Consider the following 18,516-nt stretch of genomic DNA (forward strand, 5'->3'; position numbering starts at 1 on the left):
AACGTAAGACACGTATCAAATTTTACTTACCTTTAATTTGTAGTGTGTTTTGTCGAAGAAAAGTCGCGAATGGATCTCCTTGTGACCCACATGTCTTTATATAGTTCTAGAAAGAGGTCGATGGCTTCCTTTCGGTAAAGACTAGAAGGAATTGGAAAACCCCTACTCTAAATACACATTCGACCCATAATTGATAAATATCTGTCTTTCCTTATGCAACAAACACTTTAGAAAAACTGGAGGTTGTTCTTTATCGTCATTATCCCGTTCGACAATAAAAACTTACTCCCTCGTTCGCAATATAAACGTAATATGTTCTTTTGTTATTCGAAACTATGTAATAATATAAATAATGTTAATTATATTCTCAAAATAAGCGATTTTAAAGATTATCCGTTTAGTAATTTTGATATAATTTACAGAAAACCCTTCAAATTATAAGGCTAAGGTTGAAGTTGAGGATTAGACTAAGGACACCGATTGAGATTATCGTGTAATTCTCGTTACTTGTAAGAATTAATTGTAATCGGACGGTAGAAAAACTTTCTTTTTAATCTATAGAATCGAACCTAAAGTGCCTTTTGATAACATTATCCGTTATTACGGAAGTGTAATCGTCGGAGCGAAACCCTTTTCTTCTGTTCGTCCGAGCAGAAAGGTTAAACTATTTTAGAATAACATAACTAAAATGGATTCGTCTCGATCATAGAAACATCTTTTAAGAGCGCTTTCATCCCACAATTGTAGGTCTCCGCCATATAATTATGTAAGAGATATCGAGCTTGCTTATTGCGACAAGTAGTAACACAATTCAACACCAATGTATTCTTTATTGAAATAAATCTTTACGGCTTGTCTATTGAAAACTTTTGAAATGTTACGACAATTATTTATTTTTAGTTAATGTTTTAGGTAATTCGGGTTGGGTTACGTTCTACGAAAACCTTTCTCATAACCTATTTAATTAAAAGTGGGCTTACGTGAATAGCGGCCCGCGGTTTCCGATTCTATAGGTACATTTTTTAAGGCTCGTCTCCCCACAAATTAAGGCTAACGAGTTGTTCTCGTGGCATAGTTTAGTTATATCTTAATCCAATCTACAATACGAGCAACCGGATGTGTTCATCCGAAGATCCCACGTTTTACCGTTTTTAGTATAGAAGTCTTCGTGCTCTCATTTTTTCTTCAGTTACCCACGCGCCAGTTTTCGTGACGTTCGAACCCTCCGTTATTATTTTAAACTATTATCCTATAAAATCTCAAAATTTTATCATAAAATACGTATTTGAATACAAGGTTAAGTTACGTGACGTAACGCTCTACGCACCGTCGAGTAACGTAACAGTTAGCAAATTACTATTGCGTTACTCGAATCGTTTTGTAAATTTAAACAAACTGAGAAATGTTCGCAATTAAAAACAAGAAAAAAAAAAACAAAATCTTTTAATTATGTTTAACGTTGGCTCATTTTTACGGCAAAGCAACGCGTGCGCGATCTGCCAAGATGGACTCCGAAAAACGGGCCTCTATTTAGGTGTTAGAAATATGGGAAAAAGAACTCGGATAACATGGCGGTAAGTGATGAACCACCACTAACCGCTAGTATTCGGCGTTTTTCTACGGGCAAACTGGCTCCTATTTAGGTGTTAGAAATATGGGAAAAAGAACTCGGATAACATGGCGGTAAGTGGTGAACCACCACTAACCGCCAGTGTTCGGCGTTTTTCTACGGGCAAACTGGCTCCTATTTAGGTGTTACGCGTGCGAAGAAAGCCTGGAAAACTCTACGAGACTAGCCACTCGGCCAGGCGCTCACCCACGAAAAATTGCCCGTGTTCGGAAATGTAACCATTCGGCCACCGGTGGGTCGCGATTCCAGCTCTTAAAACAAATTCAAATTTAAATAAGAGCCGTAGTAAGCTACACGACGTGTCAGAAAAGTTTCTTTAAGTTACACTAACTGGCTACAGATAATACCGTGGTTAAACTTGGTAGATGCTATTGGAATTTCTTTTATACAGATTATCTAAGATCCGAAACGTGTCTTATACATAAAATACTGAACTTTATTATTCTATACTGATTTAAATACGAGAAACCGATAATATTTCAACGATTCGTCATATCGAGATTCGAGTTCTAATCGAATAATAACGAAAAGGATAAAGAATAAGCCATGCGGAACAAAATAGGCGCGAAATTTTCAGAAATTAAAAAAAGACCAGAAGAGACGAACTGTAAAAATGTCACGTACTTATAAATCAAGATGGCGGCCAATGACGACGTAAGAAATCATTTAATTTAAACAGTCTCTTCACACGCTGCACTAATATCATTTTTGAAACGAAATGTTTTATCCAGCGAAGTTCTGAAATAATCGAATGGCATTTCGCGACAAATGTATTCCGTTTTCTTGTCCGTACGTACGCGTATCGAAGCGAACGTGATAAATAATTTGAAGATTAAATTTATAATAGACCCATTTCATTTTATAAACATGAAGTATTTTTTCATTTCCTCTATTAAATCCTCGTTATATTTTAATAGAGAGGTTGCGGCTGAAGTTTTCGTGAGCGCCGCTCGACGTTCGACGTTGGCGTTTGACGAATGAAAACTTCGGCCGCAACCTCGCTATTGAAATTTATTCGGAAACGTCGAACTTCGTACTTCCGGTTTTCCGCTATTTCTCTATTTTCTCACGTTGTGTTCTTTCGTTCCGTGTAATGATGTTTTCGTTAATTTTCCAACCAATTTTAAAATTAATTGCTTCGACTTTAATATGTACTCGAATTTCTCTATTGATTTTCTCCAGACGACAGATGGACGAAGGGGAAAACACGCATTTAAAGAAACTTACCCTTATTTCCTTTTCTCTATTCAAAAAAATCACTTTCGCGTTCCGTTAGTAAATTGCGGGGAAAGCTTTGCCTGAGGAAAACTTAGGGGTCGTAGCGATTCCTATCCGTACAAAATCAATTTTCTTTTTAGTAACAGAAAATAAAATCTTTAAGACTGCTTTTTATTAACAAAGAAACATTTTACGTATTTCGTTCGATCAAAAAAGAAAAGGTTACGGGTGCCGACTCTATCACTGGACCCATACAAACCCTCCACAATACGATAAATTGTTAAGTTATTAGAGACAAAAAAAAGACCTTTTTCTTCGCTCCATTGTTTAAATAAGAAGAAAATATTTTTGGGTGTTTTTCTTACACAAGTTTTCTATCATTCGCGCATCAATTTTTCTTTATTTTTTGTAGTATTAAAATCGTGATGGATGTAAACACGCGCGTCATTGGTGATCGTCGCGACGATGTCACGTAATCGGATGGCAGGGAATCGCGCGATAAAGTTGGCCGATGACCGAAACTCTAGCACGTAGTTGGAATAAACCGATGCTTTCACCTTAAATCACATATTCATAGAATTAGGTGAGAAAATGATCACGAGGCTACGAAAATGTATCTTATACGCGCGTCTTTATTAATTTATTTGATTTCATAATCGAATGCACTATTTAACAAGGGGGTAACTCGTATCAATTCATATTTGGAACTAAAACTAAATATGAAATTTTAATAAAATACTATATTTAAAATTTTTGAGTCGTAAATTATTAAATAAACGCAAAACACTACCGTAAAAATTTAGTTACAAACACCCAATTCGCAATTTAAAAAAATGTTTTCCATAATTTACAATAGAGTAAACGGAATTAAACAATTTAATTCGAATTTTGTGCTGTTTTCTTCAAATACTAATTAAGTCGATGTTTGTTGTTTAAAAACCCCGCAGTGTCGCTCTTATATAACGAGGTCGATAACATTAAAAAGTGGATGGATTTTCCCGAGAAAAATCTGAGAGAAATTAAAGAGGATTTCCCCGACTTCATAAGCTGGTGTTTTTTCTTTCTTTTCGCTCGCAATTCGCTCTAAATAGCATTTAAGACACAAAAAAACTCTAAATACATTTCAAACTTTCCAAAGTCCAAACCTCGTGTATTAAAAATTATTCGTTATAACAACGTCGCGGTGACGTCTAAAGCGAATTTTTACTTTTATTTTAAGTACTGTAGTATTTACAGTTTTATTTAATTACGCAATGGTAACGTTACTAGGAACCGAAATTCGAAGTAAAGAAGGAAATACGATAAAGGATCTGTAATTATTTTTACCCTCCGAGCGTATCCTTACTTTTGCCAATTTAATTATATTGTTTGGGATTTAGCCTACTAAGAATTTTCTCATTTTAATCGATTATTTTGAACAATTAAGCGATTGCGTACGCTACTCGATTAAATTAATCAAGGTTCTGTTAGAAAAATTTCCACTATAAATAAAGCACTAAATACTTCGAGGTCGCAAATATACTCGCTAACTCTTAATAAAATTCTTCGAAAGGAAATAAAACTAATTGTTTTCTATAAAAGCTTTCTCTCGAAAGATCGGAGGGGGAAAACGATGACGTAACCATAGCCCGCGGGGGTCGGGGAGGAAATGTTCGACCTTAGCTGGCGTCTAAGTAGGACGCGTACATCCTGTTTTACCTAACAAAGGAGAGTATAAACCCATTCGACGGGATATCTATCCACGCCTCTCCCGGGGATACCTTGGCTCTAATATACAGTCGGCCCCCGTATTTTACAAATACTCGAGCCGTTCACAGCCCGGCACACGTATTTGTAAAATCTAAGTGACTCGTACAACATGGAATTCATATAAAACGGAATTATCAAGAGTGTTATAGGGGGTCGACTGTATTTTTCTCCTCAGGATTTTTTAATTTCCGAACACTCGTTCGTATTTTATTCTCAACGATTCAAAACGATGCGTATTGTCGAAAGACAAAAGTCGGAATGCCTAGTATCCAATTACGTAAGTGGCAACGCGAACGTGAGGACGTCATATAGCACCACGTGACATTCTCGATACATTCCTGTAGCTATTAAAGTAAAATTGATACTCAAAGTTCTTTTCCTTAACGTGTAGAATGCTCTATCCGTCGGGGACACTGTCCTTTCTTAAGACATTCGACACGGAGCAACCAACCCGATCGTATCTCGTGTTTAAAATTAGTGTTCCCAGTATATCTTCGCTCGAGGGTGGACGTGATTCGTAGACTAGACGTTGTTTTTATGAAACGAACACTGTTCGAAGATCTTTTCGAAAACAAATTATGTAAGTCTTGATACATAACAGATTTCCTCCGCGTTACATCGGGACACTTTTAAATGTTCCGATACCTCAAAAAACATCTGAAGACTAAAATTCTGGTTTATTATTATTATTCTGATATTGCGTGACAATACATCTAATATTTTGTATATACCTATTATTAAAATTCATCCTGGACACGAAACATTTTCTTATGTACGATCAATCATCATCATATTTCGTCCAGGATGAGCGAAATATATAGATGTCATGTGGTAGAACTTTTATGACCTCATACATATTTATATTTAAAACCGCCCGGATAACTTCCTCCTTCAACCCCTTTTGAAATTTATTTAAATACGATAGTTTGTTTAGAACACTAACGCGATTATTTCATCAATTATAACGGCATAATTTTTAATTACTGGTATAATACTGGAAAAACTCTGTAAACACAAGAATGGCGCATATCTCCTTTGCGATTATTACAAGCACTCCGCGGACAGAACTACACAAACATTTATAAAAACTTTTAATCATTTAATTTCGGAATTTATTATATACTTTCGACGGAAAAATATAGAAATTAATGAAATTTTACACACTCATTGACAAAAAGTTACACGTTCAGATAGAAATTTCACATACAGCTAAATAAAGATACAGTACGTCAAATAAAATTGCCCGTCAATACCTCGTTTACTGTTGAGAGGCACCCTTCCTCCCGCTGGGGTGCAGCTCTGAAAGCCATCTCATTTGACAGTTGCTACAAGGGAACGTACCACTGATGTTACAGTGGTACACTCAAGAAATTCTGAGCCCTTGAGTAGCCTTTCACAGCAGGACTGCATATAGCCATTTTTCAAGATAATACTTGGGCGCACGCAGCTAGGATTTCCTGGGAACGTTTCCGTCACGTCCACCTCCAGATTTGTCACCCATGAAACAGCTTTGGTCATCTATGAGCCAGTTCTGGAGTGGCAGTTGCAACATATGTGGGTAATCCGTTGCAGGATAGCATACCGTGCTTCTATGCCTCCGTATCACCATATGCAGCATCCAGACGAGAAGGTCCTGCAAGATACTAAAACAGGGATCGCAATTTGGCGGCCCGCGGTCTTGATGATTTCTTTTCTAAAAATCAATCTTTTCTAACATCTTGAGGTAATTAAAAGAATAAAAATTCAAACGTCTAACTGTATATGTAAGTTGTAAAGGCCTGGCAACAAAAAAGGCATTTGTTAGAGCCTTTTTTTAAATTACATTATACAGTATTTTAGTTTACCAAATAATATTGAATATGGCCCGCATCTGATATAACGTATTTGACTTGCTCTTTGCTGCATTTGAGTTTGAGACTCCTGTACAAAGATTCATTTTAATTGTACCACTGTTCCACAGGAAATTGTCCCTTTGTTATGATATTGTAATCAGTTGTTTGCACTAATAGTTTTTGCTTGATTCAAAAGCCTCCTTGGTATCTAACTTTTTTGTCAATGAGTTTAATTTATGTAACAAAATGTGTATTTACAATATAGTCTGTTTGTTTACATCCATAAGTATAAAAAATTGTGTGTATTTGTATTTATACATATACTGTATATTTATTTTGTACAATGATGGGATGTTGTGAGTATTGCATACAAGATACAGGACTCTCTCATCAATTGTTATAAGAGATGTAGAGAATTCCTGAGATAAATGAATGGAGTGCTATTTTCTTGTTCATTCCTCTTGCAATTTCATATACTCCATGAAAATGTGGTGCTATTGTGTATATTTTCTAGAAGACCTTGATCCATGTGGTCCATTTGGTTTTTTTTATCTTAACCAATTAAGATCAATCGATTGGTTCCTTGTGTTTATCTATAAATTAATCTGGATTTTTTTAGTTTTAAATATATTTCACAAAACCTTGTATTTTAAATAGTCTAAATTAAATATGGAATGATATCAAAAAAGTGTTGTGCACTTTTTTGTTTTAATCACCTAAAATCAGATTTTAGTTTCCAGATTCCTCGACTGTCGGCGGAACGATAAAAATCGCAGATCTGGTTTAACAGAGACTTAAAAATGGCAGTTGATTTGGCGGGAACTTTGTCCTTGAAAACCCTGAGTAGCTCTTCGGTGGTGGCCTGTCCGTCCACGCTGGCTCCGAATGCTATATAATTCCTGACTTCCACCAATAATTCGTCGTGTTCGGTCGCGGGTTTGGAACCCAGTGCGGGTGCTTCCGGTTCGTTGGAATGTGATGTGGAAGCCACCACCCCGTTCCGCACCTTAATTCGTGCAAGTAAATCTGAAGATGAAGTTATTGTTACTTTCTGCTGCTCTGTCTCCAAAATGTTGTTCGAAGATGAGGTTCCTATTTCTGATTTTGGTTCCGTATAACAATTGCTTTCAAATCTTTTCTTCTGTCCAAATCTCTGCCTATATTTAAATTTGCAATTAGACGAATTTCAAAGTATTATTATATAACAAAATTGTAATGTGCAAAATCAATTTACCTGACAATTTTAGGTGCACCAGAAATACCCTGGGTACCTGTCCACGTGGGAACACCATACTCCGCTCCCAAGCATTGACGCCTCGAGTGTTTCAGTGCTTTAACTGCTTCTCGAGCCACTCTCTCTGCCTCTCCCTCAACAAGAAGATAATCAGGATCGGCAGAATCCATGATTTTGTCGTGTTTCATAGCTGTAAATATTTCTGCCAAGAGAAACATTCCATATACCAAATTTATAATGTAAAAATACATTTTATATATTCAATAAATATAATCAACCTGATAATTATTTCAAATGTCAAATGAACAGCCAGATTATTATTGGGCTATAACGCTTAATAATTATTAATTAAGCGATTTGGCAGGCAATTTTGCATTTCTTGTTAAATGTAATAATTATAAATTAATTTAATTTATAATTATTACATTTAACAAGAAATGGTGGCCTGCCAGTCCCTTCTGCCAAATTGCTTAGTAATTATTTAGCCTTATAGCCTGATAAGAATCCAACTATTTGATTGGTATTTTGAATATAATTTAAATGACTCACTTGATTTTTTAAATAACTTGTGTAAAACATAATCATCTTTTTTACTTTCTTCTTCTTCTTCTTCTTCCTCGACTGGAGGGCGATAAACATCCTTTTTCACTAAATACTCAATCTTCTGGTCTTCGAAAACTGAAAAAAAAAAAAAAAAAAAAAAAAATTTGATCAACACGTGACTATTAAGAATAGGATATTACGTGATAACAATAACCATAGCAAGTGATGTTTTCTTAATTATACTTACCACAACCTCCTGTTTGAATATTTCGTTTCTTTTTATGACTTTCGTTCTTCTTAGTCATATTTTTAGAAATTTCTGGAACTTTTTCCAGCATCTGTTCACTTTCCATGTTTACTCCTCCAGCAGCATTATCCACAGGAGTGTTATTCTTACAAGATTTTTCTAACTTTAGTTTTGAACTGATTTGTTTGGCTAATTGCTTCATCTTTTTAATTTTTTCTGGACTAAATGCAATCTTGTTTTTCTTCTTGGGCCTTTTATTAGAAATCTTCACTTCTGATCCTGTCCCTGCAAAAATGGCGCTGGTTTCGGTTTCGGAAGATTCTTTGTCTGGTTCCCCCAGAAAGAAGAGTTCATGCAAATGATTAGTCTTAAAGAAACGTCTCTGTCTGGGATCTTTCAAAACGCGGTTTGTTAAGAACTGTTTGAAGATCTGTCTGCAAGATTTATTTATAAATAAAAATATTGTTGTGTCTGAACATTTGCACTTAAATTACATTGTAAAAATGTAAAAAGAATTCTATAGAATAAAAGTTCATTAAGTAAAAATTATCTAACAAAAGAATCTTGAACACATGCAGGATGTTCATATTCGGACTGACACATTTTGAAAGATTATATGTAAAATTACATAAGAACTACAATAAAAGTAATATATGCAATTTGAAGAAACTTGTTAAGTTTTATTGCAAAAATCAATACAGTTCTATCTTTACTCCTTTTTACATAAAATCTCAACAAGTGCTCTGACTGTTGTAAGGAAAATATGTAAATCATGTTCAATTTCATGCCATGTGTTCTGCAACAATCATGGCATAAAAGATGCAAGTGTCCTGTATGAGCACAGGAAGTTCATTGAGGTCAACTGATTTTGATATTGCATAAACCCTGTTTTTCACATATGACCAGAGGAAGAAATCTAGAGGTATAATGTCAGAATTGTGGAAACCATAGTGCCACAACTAATTACTCTGCACACCTCAAGTAATTCTAGGGAAAGTAATGCTCTTTCTCATACACATTAATTATGTCTAGCTTTATGCAGTAAATTTTGGCAACAATTTTAAACATGTTAGTTTCATCCTGAGCACTCTGTATATGAGATATTTGAAAAAGATTGTCAGTGTTATTTAATTTCTCTGACATATGGTAAATACATGAAATAAAAGTGGAACTTTTTACTTCAGAAATTACTACTGCTCAATGTGGACATCTTTTGTAACATGACACACAAACAGACTATAGTCACATTCTTGCCACACACTGATCAGTGTCTGGTGTAATGGATTTAACAGTCATGACAATCCTATCTTAATTCAAGCAAACTGGCAGATAGCAGTGGCAAGTAAGGTATTTCAAATTTATCCAGACATCCATTAAAAGCAACTTAATAACAAAAGCAATGCATTGTTCAAGTCCAATATATACAAAACAATATTTATTTACTATGATTTGACATGATACAATAAATGATGAAAAAAACATATAGTACTGTTGCTTTATAGATATCAAAACCAGAAATGTATCAAAGTAAACTGTTTCAAATTTATCTGGATAGATATTACTTTTCTGTGGCATAAACTAAAATATGATAATATTGTATAAGTAATGTGCAACCCCTGCAACCCCCTATGACATGTCTATATGAATTGTAGCTTTAAAAATGGGAAGAACAAAAATTTTATTCCTTTATGAACAGGATAAATTGATGCATATAAATCAGTAGGAAAATTGGTAAGGGAAATGTTGCACTTGTTAACAGACCAAAATCAACTGTAGGTGATTACTTATCAAGATGATAGATAGAGAAAAGCTATCACCAGCTTTAAGCTCTGTAATAGTGTAATTTTATTAATAATATATAAAAAATATGTAGCGAAAGATGAGGTAAGATGGTAATGTTAAACTTTTTTTTTTATTTAAAATAGAGCTGAAATAGTGTGAACATTATTGTTTCATTTTGACAAGTTTGACTATTACATTGAAACAAGCAAAATCTACAAAACTTTCATTATAATTACTTTAGTCAAAAGCTTTGTGAAAATGTTGCCAATTGTTTTTTTTAATGCAAAATGGCATTGTTTGAAAGAATCTGATATAATATTTAGAATAATAAGAGTTTGTTGTCTTACTTCCACAGCAAATACTCAAACAAGATGATTTAAGGATGCTGCTTACTAATATTGAATCAGATGTAGAAAATTAGTCTCATCACATTAAGTCCATCCTTCACGTTAATTATTTTTATATTAATTAAATATATTAAAATATTTTTGGACAATTATTTATTTTGCCTATTTCGCCCGGATAAACAGGTTTGGGTTTTGGCAAACCGATGCTGGGATTCGGAAAAAGAGGAGGCCTGACGATGGGTGGCAAAGGCTGGTTAACGGGATTCGGATGAGGATGATGAATTTCGGGAATCACCTGATGAATCGGATTGGGATGAAGNTTGTAGCGCCACATCACTAGCGGACATTTGAAATTTGCCGACTAGGACGGTCGGTTAACCGAGGGGTCGGTTGATCGGGGGGCGGATAATCGAGGTTCTACTGTATCAAAAAACACCAAATTTACTATTATTACTTTTTCACTTGTGATATTATATTTTGATTTAATTTAAAATAAGTAAATAGCTTCCTATATTCATTATTTTTAACCTTTTGAAAAATGTTTGAATGTAACAGAAATTATTTTGTATTATATACTGTATATTGTGATTAAGTTCAGTTTTCATGACACATTTTGGCCAAGCTGTACCGTGTCAATATCATAAATTTGGTATGGTGCATAAATAAATACTAGATAAAAATAAACAAATGTAAAATAACACTTACATTGTTATAGTTAGTAATCAATGACTGACGAACAGCAATGGAAGTGGTCCCATCCATAAGTATATAAGTATAACCTTCCTGTTTGGTGAATTTTTCTAAAATCTTTATCATCTAAATTTTGTAAATAAAATAACTATAAATATATATAGATCCTAACAACATATATACATGTTGTTATGATCAAATCAATAAATCCAGTGAATATGCATAATCATCAGGTACTGTGATAATAGCCAACAGTTTTGGTGAATATGATAAATTATTCATGTTTTTGTAAAATTAGTCATAAGAACAATCCCCAGCACTCTCTGGTTAATGTGATAAATTTCAAGTTTGCAATTTCAGTCATATGTGACACCTTCCATGTCTGGTTACAAGTATGTGCAGTGTTGCCAAGCCTAATGAAAGTTTCCAAGCGGAAAGATTGAAAAAACCCAAAAACAGAGTTCCTGATGTTGAAAAGAGAAAAGGGATGACTCCAGAAACATTCCACCAGTCATTCTAGAGATGGATGCTGATGGCAAGATATATGAGATTGGCATGAAAAAGGGACAATTAGATCAAGAGTATTTGAGGAACCAGACAGTTTTGTCAAGAGACTTTCATTTTACAAGAGGAAGTTCCCGTTGTTATTGTGTCTCTTTGCAACTATGCCAGAAAATAATTTATCACAGGCAGTTAGGATACAAGAGCAATTAGGATTCAACTGCAATGGGAAATGCCTTTTGACAAAATGTGGCTGCAAAAGGCATAGAATACTCTGTAATTCAAAATGTCATGAAAGTTTGTCCTGTTCCAATGTAGGAGGTAGTCCACTTAAAAATGACAACAATAAAAATATCCTATACTTTATAATTTATCACTTTAGCCAAATAGTTTAGTTGTTATGTAGAAGAACTAGTGAAAATAATTAATTGATGTTTTGTTCACATTAACCACAAATATTAATTATTTTGTGAAATAACCAGTGATTATGCATAGTAACCAATTTATTAGATAAACCACAATATATGCACTAAAAGGAGGCAGTAGTCCAGAAAAGTTTGGGAAATGCTGTTGTAATTTATAATATACCTGTCATTAAAACCCCAACAATCTTTTATGAACACCCAATAATTTTAGTTACATATGTAACTAAATTTCTAATTGTTTTAACCAATAAAATTATAAAAATTCTCTGTCCTTTAAAAAGGATCTATTAAAAAAAAATTATAAAATCCTCCTATAAATAATTTTAAAAAAATTAATTTTCCTTTACAAGAATAACCTATAAATCAATCTAAAACTTACAAGAGAAAGAAAGAGTGAGCAACTTTAAAAATGTAATTTGTTTGCATGTATATTAAAGTATTATTTATTATTAAATGATATTTTCTTCCATCAATACAGATTCTAAAATACAAATATAAAGCATTTACAAATTTAGTAAAATAATGTTTATTCTGTATTTAGATGGAAATATTTTACCTGTGATATATTTTTTCTTCTATGGTTCCTGATGTTAGAAGTCTATAAATGGTGACCTGTCTCTCCTGACCAATGCGCCAAGCTCGTTCTCTGGCTTGAACATCTGTGCTGGGATTCCAGTCTGGATCATATATTATTACACGATTGGCACCCGTTAAATTCACTCCTAGTCCTCCTACTCGTGTAGTCAGAAGAAATAGAAAAATATTTGGATCCTACAAAATGAACAATATATGATTATATAACAATAATGTCAACATTTCATTTCAATATTCTGAACAAAAGAAAAATCATACAAAGTACAATTTTGCTTGGTTTAAACATTTCAAACACTTTTCACTTTTTTCTTATAGCTAAATGAAAAATCCTTCAACTTCTACAGATTCTAAACCTGAAAGTCTGAATGGAATTGATGTAACAACAATTAACAGTGTTCTAAATAAGATGTTGCCATATCTGAGACAGAAACCTTCAAATTTTAAGAAATCATAAAAAGAAAAAATCTGTAAATTCTGCTTTAGACTCATTTACTTTTGACTACAAATATTATAAAACAAGTTACAATTTTTAATTTAAAAGACTTTTAACTATCTAAAATCAGTTAAATCCAATTAACAAAAGAAATGTATTCAAATACAGTAGAACCTCGATTATCCGCCCTAATTGGGGACTGGGGTTGGTCGGATAATTGAAAAGTCGGATAACCGAAAAGTATGAAAAAATCCATTATTAGTGTAGTATATTATTATATCCCATGTAATTAGTATATTAGTATATTAGTATATCGCTATTAACCTATTTTGCGTTGAATTTTCATCGATGTTAAGCCTAACAAAAATTTTTTAAAATAATAATCGTCGCTATTGTAGCGCCACATCACTAGCGGACATTTGAAATTTGCCGACTAGGACGGTCGGTTAACCGAGGGGTCGGTTGATCGGGGGGCGGATAATCGAGGTTCTACTGTATCAAAAAACACCAAATTTACTATTATTACTTTTTCACTTGTGATATTATATTTTGATTTAATTTAAAATAAGTAAATAGCTTCCTATATTCATTATTTTTAACCTTTTGAAAAATGTTTGAATGTAACAGAAATTATTTTGTATTATATACTGTATATTGTGATTAAGTTCAGTTTTCATGACACATTTTGGCCAAGCTGTACCGTGTCAATATCATAAATTTGGTATGGTGCATAAATAAATACTAGATAAAAATAAACAAATGTAAAATAACACTTACATTGTTATAGTTAGTAATCAATGACTGACGAACAGCAATGGAAGTGGTCCCATCCATAAGTATATAAGTATAACCTTCCTGTTTGGTGAATTTTTCTAAAATCTTTATCATCTAAATTTTGTAAATAAAATAACTATAAATATATATATATATATATATATAATTAAATAAAAATTTAATTTTTATTATTATGAAATCTTTTCCAACCTTTCTACTTTGAGTAAAAAGTAACACTTTTTGTTTCTGTTTGTGCCATAATTGTAACAGAACTTTCACAACCATCATCTTCCCAGATCGTTTATAATAACCATATGATGTTTCTTCTGTTTGATCATTACTGTCAAATATCTTTGGACCACCAGTAAATATATCAGGATGGTTGCATATTTTCCTCAAATTAATTAATCCAACAAAAATCTGTTTGACAAAAATATATATAAAATCTTCATGTAATAATTATAACTATTGGTACAGTATAAAAATAATTAAAACAAGGAATTAGTGAAATCACAATAATCCAATGTCTTAGTTGAAATAATGACATTGATAAATACAGGGTGTCTGAAAAGATACTGTGTAGTGGAAAAAGTTTAAGTGAAGTTTTAATAAAAGTGAAGCTTTACATACAATATTGCAATTTCTCCTACAACAATGCTGGAAATGTCTTCCAGAGCTCCTAAATCAAGAAAGTGAGGTCTGGAGACCTAGCAAGCAAATTCCATAGGAAATTACATAATGGAATGCCAATCTAGCAAGCCAGATTTCATAGAATCTGGTTTACTAGATCAGCAAAGAAGTCTTCCAAAAACTAGAACAACTGTCAGAAAACAGTAATTCCATCTACCACAAAATAGAAATGCAGGATTAAAACTTACAGGTATCATATGCAATGCCATAGATGTAACTTTAATGTCATTACAAATTTCTCACTGCACAATAACTTTGCAGACATCCTGTATATACTGTTTTTAAATTAAAGGTTTATGATAAAAACAACAATTAATTTTTCTAATTTTTAATGATATAATGCATTTGAAAATTCAAATAATCGAAAAATATAAACAAACTTCAGATTTTTTTTTACTCTTTCCATTCAAAGATCATCTTTTAACAGGTCCACTTTGAGTCTAACCAAGCCCACAATGAGATAGCCAGGTGATGATGGATGGATCCGACATATCCTGGAACAGACACCCCGAAAAAATTCCTGGGGTTTATTAATCTGTCCAGATTATTCTTGAGTCTCCAGAACTGTAGACTGACACCTTAACCACTCAGCCATCAGTCCCGAATGTTCAAATTAATGAATTTAACTTTTCACAAAAAAAAAAAAAAAAAAGTGTAACAGGTTTTTCAATATTCATTGCTTATAATTCATACCTGTAAAGATCCATTCATTATATTAACTGCTTCTTGAGATTCTAAATATTGTTTGTATAATTCTCTTTGTTCATCAGTAAGTTTGCAGAATAAAACCTATAAATAATTTTTCAATATAAATTATAATTATTTGCTTTTTGTCCAATATTGTAATAAATCTTCTGATCAGCTATTTATCTATATGTAATTTGCTATAAATTTTAAGAACTTTCATACCAGTTTTCATTGGTTTAATAAAATCTCAGTGAGCTTTCCAATTGAAAACTGGTGTGATAAGTCCTTAACATTTACAGCAAATTACATATAGCTGTTCAAAAGATTTATTTTTAATATAAAGTTTCCATTTTTAACATAAAACATTAACAGAATACAGAAAATTTTACTTGTTCATTTTTCTCTGGTAATTGTATTGTTGTCTTTACATCCTCCTTCATTCGGCGTAATAAATATGGTTTAATTGTATCCCGTAACATTGTAGCACACTTGTAAGCTGTCTGGACCTGAATTTCAGAAGCATTTGAATAGCCACCCTGAGTTATTGGTACAGCAAATTGTTGAAGAAAAACTGGCAAAGTTCCCAACTTTCCAGGATAAACAAAATCAAACAGGGACCATAATTCTTTCAAATTATTTTGAATGGGTGAACCTGATAAAATCAATCGATGACAAGTTCGAAACTAAAACATAGAATGTATATTTCTTGTAAATATTGAATGTAACACAAATAAATGTTGTATGCTGTTTAATTAATACTTACTTGTTTACATGCTAATGTTACTTGTGCATCAGGATTTCTAATTTTATGCCCTTCATCTAATATTATATAATGCCATTCATAAGATAAGAGCAAATTTTGATAAATACATATTCCAGCATATGAAGTAATTAGAATACCATTACAAGAATTAATCTGCTCCACCAATGATTTCTTCAAAAAAACATTATAAAACATTTTATAGTTATGTATGTAAATCAAAAACCTTTTAATAATAATAATAATATGCTTTACTTTTGAACAAGAATAAGATCCTGATTCATGAAGTATTGCCACTCTAAGAAGAGGGCACCAGATGTGAAATTCTTTCACCCATTGATACATGACAGTTGCTGGACAGACAAGTATAACAGGCCCAAGTCCAGTAAATCTGAAAAATATACATATGTGTATGTAATAAATACAACTAACCCAATAGTTATTACAAATACCAAATGAACAGATGGTATTTGCTCCTGCTTACTGGCAATGCATCTGCATGGTAAGCAGAAGTTGCAGGTTTAAGTTTCAGTCCAGGCCAATCTTTTCTTCCAGAATATTCTAAGATTTAAATTAAATTAATTAATTACTATATTTAACAAGAGATGACAGCCTGATGGCCTGCCTCCTGCCAATTGCTTACTAATTATTTAGCCTTATAGCCTAATAAAGAATCTGGCTGTTCATTTGGTATTTATAAATCTGAAAATAGTTAAGCAATAGTTTTATGCAAAAATAACATAAATGTTATACATTCCAATATATATACATAAGAATTATTAAAATTTTTCTAGTTTAAACTATTATCATTAATTTAATTAAGTGCTTAAACAAAGTTATCAATTAAAAGTTCATTTGTAATTTGCAAATGAATTAAGGTCTAAGAATCTTATCTCTCATGAGAACTTTAACCTAAATAAATTACAGATTTATTTCCACTCTTACTTGCAAAATTAACAAAAACAATGTTCCGGATTATTATTAATTTATTTACTAAAATATGATACAATAACATAAAAAAATTTATATTATAATACTAATAGGTTAACTTACTGGTCACCAATTGTTTTAATTTTACTAAACTGAAGTCCTGAAAGGAATACTATTACTTGAATAGTTTTACCAAGTCCCATTTCATCACCAACAATTCCACCACAATTTTGTTGGTGTAGTTCCCACAGCCATCTCACACCAGTCTGTTGATATCTATACATAAAATATTTTTAAAAACCAAATAAAATTAATAAGAATTCATAACATTATTTATATTTTTATCATTTTTAAGAACTACGTAACAAGCTTGGTTAAGCTAATCTGATAGCATGCTCCACAAAAGCAAATCAAATGTTAATTTTGTTTAAAATAAATTTTATAAATTCTTGGAATCAAGTAATTGTTCAGAAGACTTTTTCACTGAATATACAGTAAGGGATGTGGTTTATAGATTCCAGAGGAACTGTATACTTTTTACTATAGCTTACAGTGACCATAAACAAAAAGGTTCAGTTCCCTTTTGTGCACGTACGTGGACATGTGTAATGAATGGATTGATGGCCAGTGGGGTATCAGTTTCATTCGTGTCAAACATGTGCAATAAATCGATTGAACAGAGCATGCGTGTGCACATCTGACAGACACACAAAAGTTCTAACAAACACTTCACCACTATAAATTTTAATGGGAATCAGCAATCTTTCTGATGCAAGAAATTAAAAAATATCCTAAACTATCTAATTAATGTTCTCATTCACCTCAAAAACAAATTAAATTAATAAAATAAAAGGACGACTCTTACAAAAAAAAATTTTCTGTTTCAGTCATTTCTTTCATTGTTCACACCATCAGCAGTTCATAAAATCACAAACTCACGAAGACAACCTTCCTTTTTAGGCTACTGCCTCCGTAGTTAAAATGCAAAAATGATAAAAGCGTCATCTGGTGTTCTTGCCACAATCACAAAATACATTTTAAGTAAAAAATAATAAGTTTTACATGGCCAACGATTATTTCATATTAATAAAATAAAAGGACGACTCTTACATGTATTTTATAGTGTAAATCAGTTTATTTTATAGTGAAAATCGTTTATTAGAACGGGAAGATGCTTACATATTTGAGGTAGTTGGAAATGGCTTATCTACAGTATTTTCTCTCGGCACTGAGGAGTGGCGTATCGCTGGTCCTACGATAGTGCAAGCTGATCAGTCGTAGTCCCAGAGCGGACGAGATGGGTTCGCTTGGTCACAGAAGCGATGGTAGGTGACAGAGCCGCAAGACTGGAGCGGTCCGCGAGACACAACACAAATTTTAGCGGGAACGACTTCAGGCTTAATCCAGACGAAGACGACACAGATTAATCGCCATAGAATTTTTAGGAAAA

General features: G+C 32.7%; 1 protein-coding gene across 2 annotated transcripts in view; it reads right to left on the reverse strand.

The window, feature by feature from the left end:
* Positions 1-6,757: 6,757 nt before the first annotated feature.
* Positions 6,758-18,516, reverse strand: part of LOC111628850 (DNA excision repair protein ERCC-6-like) — an 18,720-nt gene continuing 6,961 nt past the window's right edge. Inside the window, exons 7-18 of one of the 2 annotated variants that reach the window (XM_023372698.1) lie at positions 17,190-17,342; positions 16,392-16,527; positions 16,140-16,310; positions 15,766-16,059; positions 15,383-15,478; positions 14,210-14,419; positions 14,003-14,113; positions 12,755-12,969; positions 8,454-8,887; positions 8,213-8,341; positions 7,664-7,865; positions 6,758-7,586 (exon numbers count right to left, since the gene is read on the reverse strand). In XM_023372698.1, coding sequence (XP_023228466.1) covers positions 7,142-7,586; positions 7,664-7,865; positions 8,213-8,341; positions 8,454-8,887; positions 12,755-12,969; positions 14,003-14,113; positions 14,210-14,419; positions 15,383-15,478; positions 15,766-16,059; positions 16,140-16,310; positions 16,392-16,527; positions 17,190-17,342 — 2,596 coding nt within the window. In that variant the 3' untranslated portion in view covers positions 6,758-7,141. Of the gene's footprint in view, positions 7,587-7,663; positions 7,866-8,212; positions 8,342-8,453; positions 8,888-12,754; positions 12,970-14,002; positions 14,114-14,209; positions 14,420-15,382; positions 15,479-15,765; positions 16,060-16,139; positions 16,528-17,189; positions 17,343-18,516 lie in introns of both variants that reach the window. The other variant, XM_023372697.1, reaches the window with a different exon arrangement.

The sequence above is a fragment of the Centruroides sculpturatus genome, unplaced genomic scaffold (genome assembly GCF_000671375.1).
Source record: "Centruroides sculpturatus isolate CEXI.00-Female unplaced genomic scaffold, Cexi_2.0 scaffold527, whole genome shotgun sequence".
Classification (NCBI taxonomy): domain Eukaryota; kingdom Metazoa; phylum Arthropoda; class Arachnida; order Scorpiones; family Buthidae; genus Centruroides; species Centruroides sculpturatus.